Source organism: Hippocampus comes, unplaced genomic scaffold (genome assembly GCF_001891065.2).
Source record: "Hippocampus comes isolate QL1 unplaced genomic scaffold, H_comes_QL1_v1.1 scaffold41, whole genome shotgun sequence".
NCBI lineage: Eukaryota > Metazoa > Chordata > Actinopteri > Syngnathiformes > Syngnathidae > Hippocampus > Hippocampus comes.
This window is the reverse complement of record NW_017805153.1, coordinates 1,189,051-1,207,866: the sequence shown is the minus strand read 5'-3', so window position 1 is coordinate 1,207,866 and position 18,816 is coordinate 1,189,051. Positions and strand designations below refer to the sequence as shown.

General features: G+C 41.6%; 2 protein-coding genes across 2 annotated transcripts in view; one reads left to right on the top strand and one right to left on the bottom strand.

Moving 5' to 3' along the window:
* LOC109515037 (MSL complex subunit 3) overlaps positions 1-988 on the bottom strand; it is a 12,890-nt gene extending 11,902 nt beyond the window's left edge. Inside the window, exon 1 of the mRNA XM_019868594.1 lies at positions 681-988. Coding sequence (XP_019724153.1) covers positions 681-779 — 99 coding nt within the window. The 5' untranslated portion in view covers positions 780-988. The remainder of the gene's footprint in view (positions 1-680) is intronic.
* A 9,368-nt stretch (positions 989-10,356) lies between these two features.
* Positions 10,357-18,816, top strand: part of LOC109515015 (rho GTPase-activating protein 6-like) — a 64,204-nt gene continuing 55,744 nt past the window's right edge. Inside the window, exon 1 of the mRNA XM_019868546.1 lies at positions 10,357-11,023. Within this exon, the coding sequence (XP_019724105.1) occupies positions 10,544-11,023 (480 nt within the window). The 5' untranslated portion in view covers positions 10,357-10,543. The remainder of the gene's footprint in view (positions 11,024-18,816) is intronic.

Below are 18,816 nucleotides of genomic sequence, written 5' to 3'. Positions count from 1 at the left end.
GTGATCTGATTGGCTATTGAAACCTGACTGTGCCCGTTCACTTACAGCGCACAGGGGCCTGCTCTGTTTAATCTGAAGGCCCCGAGCAAGTTTAATTTACCTGGCAACGCAAGCTAGCTGAAATATGATTGGTTAAAAACTCTACTATAATAAATAAGTTATTTATCGAGTGGCTTTCAATGTTATTTAAAATAACAGCCACTCAACTAAGTGGAAATAATATGATGTAAAGAATACAGAGAATAATTTTGTTTACATATTTATGAAAATAAAATAACATAAATTATAAAATAACATAAAATACATAAAAGTAAATTTACTTTTCTGTGAATGTTTAGGCCAGCAGAGAAGGCCTTGCTGGCCCTCAGGGTCCGCCACTGGTCAGGAGTGACGTAAAAGAAGACCAAACAGACTGTCGCGATGTAGGCAAACGCGTTACGTTTAAATTGAGTCACTACATCATGTAAAACAGCAGCAAGTCCAAACTAGTCCGTGTAAAACGTTCGTACTGTTGGAGATGCAATGTCGCCAACATGCTGCAGGATACGTGTTTGGTGTTCGCAAGTATCCTGGCTAAGAGCACCAGGACATAAGTGGAGCTTTTTCTTCAGGGTTTCAGCCCTACATTGTGTTATAGAACTAAATGTATTAAGAATGTATGTATATACGGTGTCTCATACCTTTGCGTCATACAAGACCTGAGCCTTGGTTGGGTCAGGTTCGAAGCACAGCACTCGTTCTCCTTTTTGGAATCTAAATTTAATGCCCCGCGAATTCATTTGTTCATGGCTCCGTGTGAGAGAGAAGGTATCAATCCACAATCCAACATAATTATGAACTGAATCTATTCCAAACACACTGCTACGAGGGAACACTCCTCGGTTTTTCTTCACAAAAAAACAAACGACGCGTGAAGAGACAACACTGCTGCAAAGCCTCCAACGTCGAATTCAAAGATTTACGTAACTTCCCCCTCCGCCTTCTTCTTTTTCTTCTTTTAGTTTTTGGCATATTGCATGCTTTGGTGAATACCGCCATCCACTGTACAGGAGATCGCAAAGGGACTTTCCAAGCAATGCTGCCGACAGTTGGCCAGAGACCAAAGGAAACAAGATAATGTTGCAGCTCCGAAACAAAGAGAGTTGTCGTGTTGTTTTATTTTTAAAACATACACTTTATTAATTCGTTTCACATTGAATCAAATACAGACACGTCGATATTAGACTACGCGCCTTCTCAACTGCCGCTCGACTCGAGAGGCGTTCAAAGACCGCCTCAGAAAAAACGTAAATTAACGATTACTTCAAAGACACTCAGAAAAGCAAAAACACTACAACAAAACAGAAAATCAAGTGAATAACAAGAGTCTTTTTTTTTTTTTAACAACGTGCTTGCATTGGGGTTGTGGTTTGCATTGGTGGGTAGATCTATCCATACGGCATCATAATTCCTCAGAAGAGTAGCTAATAGTTTGCTTACTTCGGTTAGTTACAGACCGCCATAAATGTTACAAAACACAATTAGTGTGATGTAATACATGAACGTGAGTGGTCATTGTTGTGGCTGGTTAGTGTATAAAATGAATTTGTGGTTGGATTAAAATCCAATAAAGTCACTCCGGGCAAAATTACATATTTTTTGTCTCAATTTATCCATCCATTTATAATTCTACTTCTGTTTATGTTTTTACAGTCAGTACCAGCAGCACAAGGACGACACGAAAACTCGGCACACCTTGCAACAAATCTGATCCAATGGGATATAATGCAGTTTGATTGCAATTACTGAATTCTGAAAAAAAACACGAAATGAGCAAAATTTTAAGCACACATCTGGTTTTGTAACCAACTGTAACAAACACTAGATGGACAAAATAATAGGCACGTGATATATGGTGCTTCAAGCAAGTCTACATCAATGCAAATTACAACCATGTCACAATTACCTATATATAGATAATATATATTTTTAATTCAGACCAAGCAAACACACACACACACACACACACACACACACACACACACACACACACACACACACTCACTCCCTTATTTCTGAAACACTTGTAATGGCTATCCTGAGAGTGTGCTGGTGTACCTAATATTTTGACTTTGGAGTGCATTCCAGACAGTTTTCAGTACTCCACTTAATATGTTTGCGTTAACAAATGGAACTCGGCAGCGGGCCGTAAGTACGGGTATTCTGTTTCATGTTCCAAAAGTAGGCCAATCAGTAATTACATTTCTTTTGTTTCTAAACTTGTGACCCCTACACATTCAAATCTGTCAGTCGTTCTCGGACAATGCAATGTAACACTGACCACAGGGCAGGAAAGCATGTCTGTGCAGCTGTAGCGAATCACTCATTCAGCTTTAAGTGGTTTCAGGCTGTGCGCTCTTCTATTGTTTACCAAATATGGTGTGTGTATATAACACTCAACAGAACTGGCTTGAGGTGCAGCCCTAATTATTTATTTTCTTCAAACTGGCTATGCCTGATGTGTTTACACACATTTGGCATTCAATGTTTTTCATGCAAGGTCCACATATTGCTCATGATGAGCAGGACTACATTAGTGTCAAAAGCAGGATAGACGGAGAAGCTGGACTCAAAACATGTAGTTGTTAAACTATTATGTTGCAACATTGAGAGATTCTCTTTATTAATATGATTTAAAATGTCTTCACAAAATGTCTTCCACGTGCTTTGTTTTCATTCTGCGGTTTTGGCACGCAGAGCTCTCCTCCCTCCCTTCTCACCGTTTTTAGACAGGTTGAATCTATCTCAGCTGTTATCAGTGTGTCACGTCATGCTGTGTGTGTGTGTGTGTGTGTGTGTGTGTGTGTGTGTGTGTGTGTGTGTGTGTGTGTGTGTGTGTGTGTGAGTGTGCGCGGAATGCAGTGCAGCTTCATATCCTCTATTGTAAGATGTCAGCCAACTTCCTCCCAACAGCCCCCTGCAGTCTATTTTCATTTTTCCAAAACTCTAACCATCTTGTGTTGTCTCCCACTCCAACTAACCTAGCTACTGATAAAACACATACCAGTACACTGTATGTGTACTCATGCCCGACTCACATAACAAATCCTGAGGTGATGGCACTCAAGCACAAGCATCTGTTTAAATAATGCCTGGCATGAAGCTTTATGCACAGGTGATTAAAGCAAACCAGTTGGTACTAATTTGTATTCAAATGTGGCGCAAAACTGCAGCATGTGTATACCAGCACTAATTTTGATTGGAGGAATGTCGGCGCCTTTTGACTGTTTTTACTGGACAGCCCCGGGGGGCTTGTGTTTTTTGCGCCTGAAATGGCCAGCAATTTTCGCAGCCCCGCTTTGTTCAGCGGAAATGTCGGTGCTGTTGGACAGTCTGCGGCTGGATGGATGGATGGCTTGTGGAGCCAACGATGAGAAGAAAGGAGCGTTAGCACAGAGCGCCGATGCGTATGTGGAACTGGGAGTTGCCGCTTGGAATTGAAGCGGATTTACGTGGGACAGGAGATGTGACCAATCTCTTTTTTCGTTAATGAACGCTACAGCTTCTTGTTTGCTTTCAAACTTAGCTTGTAGCAGACGTGTGCACATTTTCAACATGACGTCTCTGATCCACTTGTGAAAGGACACTTTGATTCTCTCCTCTTTCATCTATAACTGCTTCAAACAACAAAGCGTATGCAGGAAAGTGGTTAAGATTGAATGACTGTCTGTGTCTTATGTGTTGTGGTGTATTTTTTTGTGATTTTATGTTAACTGTTCTGTTGATGGCGGCGCAGGCACCCGCAGTGGCTCCTTTCTCTGCTGTGTTTGCACTGTGGTTGAGAGGAAAGAAATTTCATCTGTGCTGTATGTTTCACCTAGAGCATATTTGACAATAAAGTTGACTTGACTTGAACAGTTTACCACCATTAAGTGCCAGAACAGTCAAAGATTTTAATGTGATACTATTCAGTCCTGCATGCCATTCAAATTCCCAAATTAATAGGCGGGTTCACTCCCCTATGTGAACACGGACGGTGCAATAAGCTTTGAATGAATCCATGTTTTTGGAGGACAAAAATTTACTAACTCCTAATGCACTTGAAACAAACACGAGAAAAAAAACTACTGTTGTTCGGGTACGTTTGAGATTAGTATTGTGGTGGCCACATTGGTTGAAGTCTCTCATGGGTGACAGTAACTTTAAGCGAACTAAGCAGGTAGAGTTTTGTTTCGATTTGGTGAACACGAGTCCCTTCCAAAAGTATTGGAATGGCAATGTCAAATCCTTTATTTTTGTTGTATACTGAAAACATTTTGGTTTCAGATCAAAAGATGCAGATGAGGCAAAAGTTCATAATTCCAGCTTGTATTTCATGATTTTTATCTCTCGATGTGTTGAGCGACTCAGGACAGACCTTTTGTTTGACACCACCCACTTTTCAAGAAAGCAAATGTTTTCGAACAGATGTTATTAAATGAACTTAAATTGAATAACAATAGCATTATCATTACTTGCAATAACTGCATAGAGCCTGCAACCCATTCTCTTCACTAGACTGCTGCATTCCTCATGTGAAATGCTTCTCCAGGCATTTTCTGCAACCTCTTTCAGTTCTTGTTTGTTTCTGGTGTTTTCCCTCTCCAGTCTCCTCTTCAGGAAGGAACATGCATGCTTTGTTGGGTTAAGGTCCAGTGATTGACTTGAGCAGTTCAAGACCTTCTAGTTTTCCCTTGTGATGAAGTCATCTGTTGTGTTGGTAATATGTTACGGCTCATTATTAAGTTTCCAGACGGAATGATTTTATACACTTCAGAATTCATTCAGCCACAACGGTCATGAGTTACATCATCAATAAAGAAATATGCATGCCATAGTACAAGATGCAAACCATTCATCAACAAAAAGAATCGGAAGGCCAGGTTGGATTTTGCAATAAAGTAATTCGATTAGTCACAAAAGCTGTGCAATTATCGAGAGAAATGTGTGTCTTTATTTGTAATCAATCAAAAAAGGGGATTTTAAATGAAAAAAAATTGGATTTGCAAACAAGTCGCTGATGGTGTAGTGGTACACTCCCCTGACTTGTATGCGGGCAGCGTGGCATCGGTTCCCACTCAGCGACAGTATGGATGTGGGCATGACTGGTTGTTTGTCTCTACATGTGCTTTGCGACTGACTGGCCACCAGTTCAGAGTGTAATCTGCCTTCCGCCCGAAGTCATCTGGGATAGGCTCCAGCGCCTCCTGTGCCCCTCTTCAGGAGGTGGCCCGGTAGTCAACTGGTTAGCGCGTCGGCCACACAGTGCAGAGGTGTAGGGTTTGATTCCGGCTCTGGGCTTCCTGTGTTGAGTTTGCATGTTCTCCCCGTGCCTGCGTGGGTTTTGTCCGGGTACTCCGGTTTCCTCCCACATTCCAAAAACATGCACGGCAAGTTAATGGAACACTCTAAATTGTCCCTAGGTGTGAGTGTGAGTGATGGCTGTATGTCTATGTGTGCCCTGTGATTGGCTGGCAACCAGTTAGGGTGTCCCCCGCCAACTGCCCGAAGATAGCTGGGGTAGGCTCCAGCATGCCCCGCGTCCCTTGTGAGGATAAAGCGGATTGTAAAAACGGATGGATGCTCGAAAGTTTTGGTTGCAATTTTTTGAGGGGTGGATGGTTGCAAATTCTAAAATTTTGGTTGCAAGTCTTGAAGCTTTATTTGTAACTCCTTACTTTTGGTTGTGAATCAACTTCAACCTTGTGGGCGGTTCCTTTGCTGAACCGATCTTAGAAGCCTTTTCATTAGTCAGTTTGGAATGATGCTGTGTCAGCTTTCCTTTGGCATCTTGGAATGAGGGCGGGACAGCTTCAACAAACAGACAAATAAAGAAAGAAATAAATCTGGGATTGGATGTCAACCAGTTCAGAGTGTCCCACGCGTATTGCCCGAAGACAGCTGGGATAGGCTCCAGCACACCCGCGACCCTTGCAAGGATAAGCAGACTAGAAAATGGATATATAAATAACTAAATAAATAGACGCAATATTTATGATGACAGATGGTGCAGTGGTCCACTCGCAGGACGTGTGCAGGCAGGTTGAATTCCTTAATGACTAATTATTCCGAAATCTAAAAGCTGTGATGTCACATGAATAATTTGTGCAGAGCAAGGAGCTCATGTGTCAGATGTTCATTTGTATTTTCGTCGGGGAGGTGGAATAAAAGCAAAAATGAGCGAGCCAAAAGCGCTTGGAGAATGGTTATCACCAACACAGTTTTTGCAGGTATCCATGCTGTCTCTCATGAAAACAGAAGTTACGCATGTGATGTCAGAGGATTTTTGTAACAGAGTGATGCTGGAAATCTCCGGTTATGACTGCCCACAGCCAAATGTGGATCCAGAGATATCTGCAAATCTCCTCTTTGGCTCGCTAGAATGTTCATAAACCTTCCTTTTTAATGACCAATCATACTGTTTGTGAGGGCTGCTCTTCGATGTTCTGTATTATTTCCTTGCTTGTTTGTTACCAGGAAGTCAAAGAGATTGGCGAACAGCACCAGGTACCTGTTCCAAGAGACCAGACGACAGCAATACCAGCGTGTTCTTAAAAAGAACTTCTGATTTATCTGTTTATGCATCGGAAATCTTGCGTTGAAGAGATTACAACTCTCTGGAAATCGCTGCGGTAATACAAATTATGTGCATCATATAACACTTATTTAACCTAAGCTCTTATCCAAGAGAGTAATGATTATACTGAATAGCATGTCAATGTTCATCATTGCGGTAGTCATGTTAGAGACATTGGTAGCTGTCAACATTCATGCATAATTGTTAAATTTTTAGAGATGTGTCTGGTTTTTTTTTGTGTGTTAATTTAATTTTTAGAGATAGAAATGCACTTTTTTGTCTAGATGAGTGAAAAAATATTCTATAATCAAACCAACATACAGTATGTGCCAAGGATGATTTTATGACTTGACCTTTGACTCATGTGAACAAAGGAACGACTTGGCTCGCTTATTTGGTGACGCAATTCGACTTGTTTGATTTATTTTTCCCACTGTAACTTGGGCCTTGAAGGACAGATTTGCTTGTGACTTGCACATATGTGACTTTATTCCCACAAATGATAAGTCATGCACACACAACATGAAACGTGAAAATCACGCATATATTTGTGGATCTGAAAAACACATGGAAATCCCAAATACATTTGTGGATCTGAAAAACGTGAGAAACATGGATTTATTTATCTCACAAGTGTCAAACTCTAGGCACGAGAGCTAGATCTGGGCTGCCAAATCATTTTATGTGGCCCTCAAAAGCAAAACACATGTGTCAAATATCAAGATGCTTGCCTACATTTTGCAAAATTTCGAATCCTCATATGTAATAAATAACAGCGATATTGTTAGCATGTTCTTGTTACCAAACCCCTCAGGACAGTCACTTACACAATTGAATAAACCGTTATTCTAGACTTCTTTATTTGGTTTGACAATCAAAACGGGTAATGGTAACTACAATGTAGGCCGCGACAAAATTGAATTTGACACCCCTGATTTATGTGAATAATTTTGAGACTTATTCTTCCCCATACGACATGGTTGTCGACTGGTTAGCATGTCCTCCTCACAGTACAGTGGTCCAGGATTCGAATCCGGGCCCCGGGCTTCACATGTGGAGTTTGCATGTTCTCCCCGTGCCTGTGTGTATTTTCTCCGAGTACTCTGGTTTCTTCCCACATTGCAAAGACATCCGTGGTAGATTGATTGAACACTCTTGTCCCTAAGTGTGATTGTAAGCGCGGATGGTTGTTTGTCTACAGTATGTGTGCTCTGCAATTGGCAGCAACCAGCTCAGGGTGTATCCTTCCTGCTGCCGGAAGACAGCTCAGATTGGCTCCAGCACACCCGCAACTCTCGTGAGGATAAGCAGTTTGGATAATGGATGGATGGATGGATCTCTCCCCATATTTGAACATCAAGTTCCCCAGCAGCATGACTACCAATACAGGCGGTTCTTTTGCTGGGCCAGGCTGAGGAGGAGAGGATCAGAGTTGTTTTTATGAGTCCAACAGATGGAATTTAAGAAGGTGGTGAACAGCATATGAGTGGTGAGCGCATCTGCGTTACAGTTCTGATGTTGATTGCGAATGAGTCCAGAGTGTATTCTGCCTCTCACACAAAGTCAGCTATAGTAGGCTGTGCATATCAAATATAATACAAAACATAGTTTGAAATCAATTTGTTTTGGTATGATTTTGCTAAAGTGTCTTCCCTGTAGTCTGTAATTTGTTAATGTTTTCAGCAGTAATGGAGTGTGTCACTCAAGCTAACTAATATTATAATAAAAAAAGACATTGACATCATGATTTCATTTTTTTTTTTATTATTAAATAGTTCCATTTGTTCTTGCCTAGTGAGCATAGCAACTAACACAGCTAGGATGTATGCGTTAGACAAAAACTCTCACATTTACAACCTTGTTACTTGCAACCCTGTTACTGTAATTAGAGTAACACAAAAAATTAAGTATTCAAACACCATTTAAGTTTATTGAATTGCAAATAATTCATCCAGCAATATTTTTTTAATACGTTTTTCACAGTAACCGACTGTTTAGCACATCTGCCATACAGTGCAGAGGTTGTGGGTTCATCTGTGCGCCGGCCCTCCCGTGTTTGCATGTTCTCCCTGTTTTTGCATGTGTTTTCTCAAGGTACTCTGGTTTCCTCCCACATTCCAAAAATGTGCATGGTAGGTTAACTGAAGATAGTTCTGAGCTGTGAACATGAGTATTAATGGTTGTTGGTCTGTGCTTGTCTGCAATCGTCTGTGCCCTGCAATTGGCTGGCGACCAGTCCAGGGTGTCGCCTCGCCTCTTGCGCAAAGTCAGCTGATAGAAGAAGCAGGACAACCCTGAACCAGCACTGTCGTTGATGGGTAACGGGTTGGATGGCTGTTTTTCAAGTTCTTGAATACCGGTAACAGCTGTTCAAAGAGGAACAAAATACATATTATGACAAATACAATCTCATCATCATTTATTTTTCAATGCTTCCCTGTTCTATTTTAAGAGTGATCAGCTTCTTCACATGTTTGACAGTTATCAATTGTACATTGTCTGTACTGTCTGTCAATGATGGTTTGATTTTTTTATTTAAATGTAACCCTGGACCTGATAAATTCAACTCAATGTACAGAATTTAAAAAGTGACATTGAGTTGCACTTTGGGGGTTCTAACGTAGTTATCCATTCCTCTGCAGCTGGGCATACCTGTTTTGTCCGCCTCCCACATCCCCCTGTGCTGAACATGGATCACAGTGTTAATTTGTAAGAGTGCTAAATGGTGTGACATTCAAAAGAGTCCAATGACATGATTGTTTTGTTCAACAATGTTTTGTGATTTTTCCCTGAGGGGTACATTTTCTTACTCTAAGTCAGGGGTGTCAAACTCATTTGACGAAGGCCACATTTTAGTTACTATTTCACTTGCAGGGCCGTTATGACTGAAACCATATAAAGAAGTCAAGAATAACTGTTGATGCAACTATTGTTTAAGTTCCTATCATGATGGGTTTGGTAACAAGAAAATGTTTAGAATATATCTCTTATTTATTACATATGAGAATTTAAAATGTTGGTAGCCTTTTTAGAAAGGATCATGGTAGTTGACATGTTTGAGCTGCTTTTGTGGGCTACAAAAAATGACGTGGGGGGCCAGATCTGGCCCCTGGGCCTTGAGTTTGACACCAGTGTTCTAAGTCAATGCATTGGTACAGAAAAAAAAAAACATTTGTGAGGAATTGGGACCGAGACCCACCTTCAATCTTGTTAAAACTCACGATTCATTTATGCCCCACTAAACATTTTGCAACGAAATGATCTGAAATTGTAAAAATGCTTCAAATTATGGTCCAAAAGCATCAGAAATGCAAGAAAGCAGGTGTGTACAATGTCGCCGCTTTGGAACCAGTGAAATATCAGTGAAATAAATACTAATATCAAGGAAGAACAAGACTTGCAAAGACTCAGTATTCACCCATTGACAACACTCAACATATAAAGATCATAGGACAGGCAGAGATCAATTCCAACATATTTCCCTGCATGACACCAATTATTACTTTCATCAGGGCTTTGGCGCCAACTTTCGTCATTATTGAAAGGCATTAAAATGCAAATACTGTAGGTCCGTTTTTCAGCAAAAAAAAAAAAATACAAAGAATGGCTCATGAACCACTAATCGGGGGGCTGCGGGAGTGACACTTAATTTGCGAACGTGAGATTGACAGGACGGAGGGTGGGAACGCATGATGCAACGTTCAAGTGTTATGGCCCCCTCCCTTTCCGACTGCATGTACATTCCCAAACGGTCTGCTTCAATTTTCACTTCGGCTTGGGCATGACCGCCGCGCGGATGAACTCGCACCACTTGCGCGTCTTCTGCAATCAAATGTTGCACGGTCCTACACCTCCTCGGTTCACCTCCTGGGACTTTTTGTGCAACCCTCACCATTGCGGAGCTTGAGGAAAACGCATTGAGTAGGTACCTCGTCAAAAACAGGAGTCATGTCAGCGGCACAGGGACTTTTGAACAGCGTCTTCTCCTGCTCTTCTCCAGCCTCGAAGGCTGCAACCAAACAGAGACTTCGGCAAACTAGGAGTCTGGACCCCGCTATCATCAGACAATGCGGCACCGGGACTGAAATCGCAAGTGGCTCGCAGTTGTCCGGGTCAACTGTGCAGGACGCAGGTGCGTCCTGGATCCCGTCTGCGCGCACCAAGACTTTAACTCTCAAAGAACTCATCGCACCGTCTATCTCGTCCCCATCCATACCTTTGGACGTGTCCCCTTCGTCCAACTTTCAATTTGACTACGAGGTAGGAAAGCGTTCCAAACGGAACACGACTGGGGATTTAGCAGTCTTGGTGCGAGGCTCCGCGTTCACGCCGCCCGCTAGTACGGGCGCGCTCTTCTCGCCTCGGAGGTGGCTCCAGAAGAGGACCCAGCCGCCGAGCTCGCAAGCTCACGTCGCGTGGAAGCCAGAGGTAACGTTCTCGGCTATTTACCAAATTCAGCGTCCCGTCAATTCAAACGAGGAGAATTCTGATTTGAGATCGCTGTGCCCCTTTGAAGCGCAGCTTGTGAAACAACGTGCGAGGGTGTGTATCAGCTCCTATAGTGTCTTGTTTTATACAGGAATAATACAAGAATAGAAGGCCTTGACTATTCTTCTCTGGCATCTGCACCTGGAAGCTGCATCACAGCAGTTGTCTTGACCAAGGGCACATGGGTTATAACTATGGGTGAGAGGAGGAGGAGGAGGAGGGCTTGGGGGGGGGGTGTTCTCACGATGACAGAAGAGAAAACATTCTCTGGGGTGAACTCAATAATCTCTAATTGAAGAGTAATTAATTCCAACTAAAGGTGCATTCAAGTGCACAGACAGCTTTTTCACCCAGCGATGCCCTCATATCGGGGACTGGGCTTCAAGCAACCTGAAATTGAGTGAGGCTTAGAATGAAATCTTTAGCAAAACATACTTTGGATACTTATTTTTAGCAGGGGGGCTTTATTGGGTGCATAGTTGGCATAAGTCCACACGCTCCAGTTGAATAGTATGATTGGTTTCCCACATGTTTTGCGGAATCTTGTTGGTTTGGTGCTTTTTCCCTCTTTGTTTGCGGCTTTACTGTGTGTGTGTGTGTGTGTGTGTGTGTGTGTGTGTGTGTGTGTGTGTGTGTGTGTGTGTGTGTGTGTGTGTGTGTGTGTGTGTGTGTGTGTGTGCGTGCGTGTGTTGGGAAGGTCTTAAAGGACTTGTTTCTCACGCTTCAGAGGGGGCGGCGGGTCAAAAACCACGCAGCCCTTGAAAAACTCTTACGCCACTTCCTGTTCCAGAGAGCTTCTCAACAGCTTTTCCTCTCCCTCTCTTGGTGCAGTTACGATAGTCTCACTTTGTAGTTGCCCACTGGGACCATTAAAGATAAGGGGAGACATTAGCTGAGTCTGGACGATAACATTATCGTCCCTCAGATTGTAACTGTATACAATAGACTTGTTCGAGTGTCATTGTGTGCAATAGTTTTTCCGCACGTTCACATTTTTTTTCATAGTTCATTAAATATGAAACCGTTCACGCATCAAGATGCCGAATTGTCTTGTCCATAGGTATGAATATGAGTTTTGAAGGCTTGGTTTTCTGTGGTTGACTGCCGACCAGTCCAGGGTATACCGCACCTTTCACATTGAGCTGCGGTAGGCTCTCATTCAGTACGAATGGTATATGGTTGATAGATGGATGCCATAAAAATAAATAAACCAATCAATAAACACAAAACAACAAACTACCTTTGACTGTGACGGCTCAGGAACTGGGAACGTTTGCTTAAAAACAAAATGTAACCCTCTCAAATGTCAAACTGAATACCATTAGTGTTTTGCAAGGGGGATCCCACAGGTTTTTCACTGTTCATTGGCAAAGCATACAAGTAAAAAGTAATTGAAATGGTTCATCTGAGTCTGCGACTGTTGTTTCGGGGCCTAAAAAGGTTGACAAATAAGTTAACACATCGTACAAGCGCTGGAATGTTGGCACTGAATGCAGCATTTTGGGATAGCACTTCAGCTTTTGCAAAATAGTTGTGAGGCTCACGATGGACTATTGAGTGGACGTGATTTTTGAGGCCTTATATTTCCATCAACATCTAATTAAAGTGAAGGGATCGTAGGAGTCTTGAACTTATGAGGACGTTTGATTCTTTTGTTGTGATTCCTCACCGAGTTCCTCCCTGAAACCCAAGTCAAGACGCTGTTAAATCCAAGATGAAACAGAGCAAAGATGTCCCGTTTTTGGTGGTACCATTCATGGAAGGATGCCAACCTGTTAGCAAAAACTAGATGGTTGTGTCTTTGAACACGCATAAGTACGGCAATTATGATGGAGCACAAATTGATTTTCTTTGGCTTGCATTCTTCTTTCAGTTATTTTTTTCCCCCAGTCACAATTATCAATCTGTTAAGATTTAGAGCTGCTTAACACACCCATTAATACAAACCAACCAGAGAAGTTGGCTGTCTATGAGTAGACAGTATCAAATATAACTGCGGCAGATTTTGCATTCGTCTTTTCTTTTCTGGTCTTTCTTTCTTTCTTTCTTTCTTTCTTTCTTTCTTTCTTTCTTTCTTTTTTTCTTTCTTTCTTTCTTTCTTTCTTTCTTTCTTTCTTTCTTTATTTCTTTCTGTCTTTCTGTCTTTCTTTCAAGGTTACATATGTATTGGAAATTTCCCCATTTTGGTACCAATGATGGTTATTTTATTGCACGCAACTTCCTCCTTTTCTCCACCCATCCATCCATACATCCAGCCAGTCAACCATCCATTTTCTTACGAGGGTTGTGGGGGTGCTGGAGGCTATCTCAGCTGTCTTCGGTCAGTGGGGGAGACACCCTCAAATGGTCGCAGGGCACACATAGACAGACAACCATTCGCGCTCACACTCACTCCTTGGGACAATTTAGAGCGTTCCATTAATTTGCCATGTATGTTTTTGGAATGTGGGAGGAAACCAGAGTACCCGGCTAAAACTCACGCAGGCACGGAAGAACATGCAAAATCCACAAAGGACAGCCGGAGCCGGAATCGAACCCTGTACCTCTGCATTGTGAGGCAGACATGCTAATCAGTTGACTACCGTGCTGCTTCTCCTTTTCCCCCCTGTCACATTATTAAATTTATTCAGCAATAGAGATTGTTTAGATATTATTTCAAGTGTGCAGCAATACATCAGAAAATATAGTTGGGTGCTATAGTAGATAATGCCATGAAACCATTGACACAAAGGCCATTTTGCCCTGGATGTTCTTGCGCAAGAGATGCACTTTTCAAAAGTTTGTATTTTAACAACCTTAACCTTCAGGGTTCGTTGTAGTGTAAGTTACTCTTAAGACACTGTGAAAATTATGCTTTGTGTAAAGGAAAGGTTATGTAGGGCAGGGGTGTCGACTTCATTTTTGTCACGGTCCACTTTGGAGTTGTTTTCCCTCGGAGGGCCGTTAGGACAGTTAATTGTCTCATCACATTATTACTTGTACACAACAAATTAATGGATTTTGGTAGAGCACGGTGTTTGACTGGTTAGCACATCCGCCTGACAGTGCAGAGGCGCAGGGTTCGATTCTGGCTCCAGCCTTCCAGTGTGGAGTTTGCATGTTCTCCCCATGCCTGCGTGGGTTTTCTCCGGGTACTCCAGTTTACTCCCACATTCCAAAAACATGCATGGCAGGTGAATGGAACACTCTGAATTGTTTGTTCGTCTATGTGTGCCCTGCGATTGGCTGGCAACCAGTTCAGGGTGTCCCCTGCCTACAGCCTGAAGACACCTGGGATAGGCTCCAGCACGCCTGCGACCCTGATGAGGATAAGTGGATTCAAAAATGAATGGATGGATAGTTTTGACATCAGTCAACGATAATAGTTTGTTTAATTATTGTTCAAGTGAGTGTAAACAGGGTAACAAAATGATTGCAAAATCTCACCGTCATTTATTACACATGACAATTTGACATTTCTTTACAGATTTTAGCAAAGATCATGCAAGTTGACACACATGATTTACTTTCGCGGGCAACATAAAATGATGTGGTGGGCCGGCTCTGGCCCCCAGGCCTTGGGTTTGACACCTCGAGGTATGCATTCGAAAGTGAAATTCCAATGGTGGCTCAAGTAGTCGGTCTTCAACCAGACTTGTGTTGACGAGGGTCTAGATGAGCCATTGGAGATTTGTCTGGGAGGATCGCAGTGTGGGTGATTTCACGTCTGCTTTGGGATCTATTCTCAACAATGAAGGGAAAGAACACTGCTCGGAATAGAAGACGGCCGCAAAGTAAACATTAATATCCGCTGGTAGAATCTCTGTCTGTTGTCGATTAAAGCTCCCCTGCAGCAAGTGGGTAGGTAGACGTGTTGGGTTTCATCATTGATACAGAAAGCGGTGATCTCGTAGGTGGCTATTTTGGAGTCTTGAATGCCAAAAATGTACATCCTTGTTCCCCTTGAGCATGTATGATGCGATTCTTTTAAATTTGGTTTGTTATGAACCAGAAGAAAGGCATTGCTAACCACACACCCACACACACACACACACACACACACACACACACACACACACACACACACACACACACACACACACACACATTCTGTAGTTGTGATCAGCATCGACTACACACTGAGTGAAATCCAAAGTTGGAGTGATCATACACTTCCAAACACAACACAGTCTGCTTCGTGTCCTCCTTGGAATATTAAAAAAACATTCACAGATGAATAATGAATAGAAAACAATTTCTAAGGATGAATTAATAGTGAAAGCTGGCCCATGCAGAATTCAATGAAGTCTATGCTAGATCGATCATTTTTGACGACGGAGAACTTACTCTCGTACTCCACTCCAGCCGCTTTCAGTGTGGAGGCTTGTATATATATCTGTCAGGAATTCTAGGTCAAAGCGTCAAGCAGAGGTGCCACGGCCTATTGACAGAGGGGTAGCGTTAAGACAATACACTGCAGGTTTTAAAGCCCATTTCCAACTGTGTGCCTCCAGTATAGGCCTATCTAATAACTACATTAAATGTATTTGTTTTGATTATTAACTGTCGAGTGACCCATATACAGTACTTTTGCAGTTCATTTGAAACAATAGGCTTGTACTCACACCCATACTGCATTTAAACACATAAATACTGCTCCTGAAATGGAATAATGGATTTGAGTAACAACATCACGCAGTATCAACATGGAACAAATAACATACCATTTAAATTGGCCTGGACTGACTCTTTTCCCATTGGCTCATAAGGCAGGTCAAAAAAGCCAAATAAAAACCTGTTTGATTCTGATGATGTCCAATTCTATAGTCGTGGGAAACATTGCCTTGTGCAACTAAAGGTACATTTGTTTGGACATATATAACAATGGCAGCAAAAATACCTCATACAAGTTTAATTTATGAGTTGATATTGAGCCACTTTCCATGGTTTTCTTGCTTATAACTACATTCACTTATAGGCGAAGTCAGCCCCAATAATTTCTTGACAATAAGTTCTATGCGCCCCCACTAGACTAAACACAGCATTCTGATTAATATTGCATTTGTGGAATATGAGTTAAGAAGTACAACACACTTGTTTTTGTCCATCTCAGAGGCGGCCAATTTGCCATAGGCTGTCGACTGAAAATGATATCACAGCTGCTTAAGGCGGAGGCAACAACCAATCATGGCTCAGCTTCAGAAACCAGGTGAACCTTGATTTGCCGTTACCTGAGCCCCCTGAGCAACTGTGAGGTCATTTTCAGTTGACAGAAAGTGGCAAAATGGCATGGCTTTCGCTGCTTAACTCATATTCCACAAAACAATATTAATCAGAATGCTGTGTTTAGAACAGTGGGGGTGCATAAAACATATTAATGTAATACAATTTTGGAGTTGAGTTCCCCTTTAAGGTCTTGTATCAATAACTACGGCATTGTAATACCAAAAGCAGTGTTTGTAGGTATTCCCTGTTTCATTTTTATTCGTCAGTCATATGACATGCCTTGTGTGGTACCAGGCATTAAAATGATAATAACATTGAAAAAAAAAGTAAAATTTTTCCCCATGACTGTAGGTGCTCTGATGATTATAAGTTTCTGTTTGTATTAGAAGCCATTATTACATGTACACTTTTGTTCTCATTCTTTTTTGTTCTCCATCCATCCTTTATATTATAGTGCTTATCCTTTCTTGGTTCATGGTTGTGCTGGAAATCTTCACTAGCTGACTTTCGGTTACCATTAATTACTTCAAAACATAGGCTAACAACAGAAAAAAATACTATATCTTGTATACGTTTCTGGCACTAGGGCTGCCCAACAACATTTGTTTTGACGTGTGTGTGTGTGTGTGTGTGTGTGTGTGTGTGTGTGTGTGTGTGTGTGTGTGTGTGTGTGTGTGTGGGTGTGGGTGTGCGTGTTTTAATGAACTACATCATGACAAGGCAGCTTTTCTTGCTCCCGAATGTGAAATGTTCATGGGAAATACAGAAACATCGACTATATGATAATGCCTCGAGACTCAAAGTGAAGCAAAGTGATATAAACCCGTGGAACTTTCCTCCCTCCTGGTGAATGTGCCAGAGAGCGAGAAAGCAAAACAGAGTGAGGCAAACTGCAGCTATAAATAGAAAAGTAGTTCAGCACAGGAAGAGTTTGAGCCAAGAAGTTCAAGAAGTGAGTTTTGTTTGAGTTCTATGGGTTGCACGTGTGTTTATTCAAGTCGGCACATGCTTTGCCGTCATAATTTATTCGTGGTTGAGAAAAGTATACTCTCAAACATTAGCTTATTCGAAAGGCATTGTTATGAGAGGCCGATTCGATTAGTCTTTTTCACGTTCGCATGTTATTGGCACATTATTGCCATCTAGTGGATATTTTTTCCCCACATAGACTGCGCTCCACATGAAGGAGGGCACCCAACGGATATGTTCGAAAACGGTTTCCATCGCCACTCTTGTCACTCTCTGGCCACTCCCACAACGCGTGGAAAAAATTAAATCTGTGATTCTTTTCGCACGAATGCAGTATTTTTAAGCGCGATGATACTCTGTCAGAACATATTTATGTTTACTGCACATTTAAAGAATTATTACACACAATTGATCCAAAGACAAAATTTAAATCAGAGGTGTTAAGCTCGCCACTTCATTTTATGTGGCCCGCAGAAGCAAATCTTGTGCTTCAACTTCCATGATTCTTCGAGAAACCTCAACCAACACGTCTAAATGTTCTCTGTAAAAACAATATCATCGAGATATTGCAAATTGTTTTATCATTATCAAGCCACCTTTCGCATTATCTTGAACACTAGTTGAAAAACTATTATCTTTGACGTCCATCTGTTGTAGTGTATATGTAATAATATGAAAATATGGTACGTTTGTATGGTTTCACAACCATAATGGCCCCCTGTCAAGTCGCCACCTTTGTTCAGATTAAGGTTCCTCATTAGCACTTTAAATTGTAGGATGACGAAATGTTCACCAAAGTATTGATTTACTCTTCTAAAGGTCATATAATATTTTATACATATAAATGTAACTTTTGGGCACTATATTTGCGGCACATTGATATGGTTCGGTGTTTACAACAACATTAAAGTCAAATTCACGTGTACAAATGTTGCCACTTGCTTGCAAAATTGACCTCAAAGAGATTTTCACCTTTGAACATGTCAACATACGTGAACAATTGAAAACATTTTATTGACATGTGAAAGCATATTCCACACCGAAATTACAATAACTTAATTGATGAAAGACTTTTTACAGTGTTAAGATGGAGTTGATGTCGTGGTACTGGGGTCAGTAAGTCATTTTGCAAAGGATAGCTAGTGCAGTGCATTTATTGACCAATAGAGGGCACCAATCAAGTGCAATTAGTCCTGCATGAGCTGCACAAACCGGAGGTAGTGTACAAACAATTGCATCTGGACTCCAGTACACGCACATTCATTGCAAATGATGAATCATGTTAAAAATATGATTCGGCTGTGGCGTGGCCAGTTACAGCTGTGCACGTCTATGAGCATGTGTAAGACTCTCATTGTCCCACGTACATGACACAAAAATGTCCAACAGCTGGACAGAACATTTTTATGGCCAAATAAATCTAATCTATTGCACATTGGAATTACAGAAACAAATTATTGTATTCTCGCTGCCTGAATGATTTAACTGAATTTGGACATTTGCTGAAATGCCTCATAAACATTTACAAGCAATCCTTTCTTGGTCTCCAGATCTCCCCC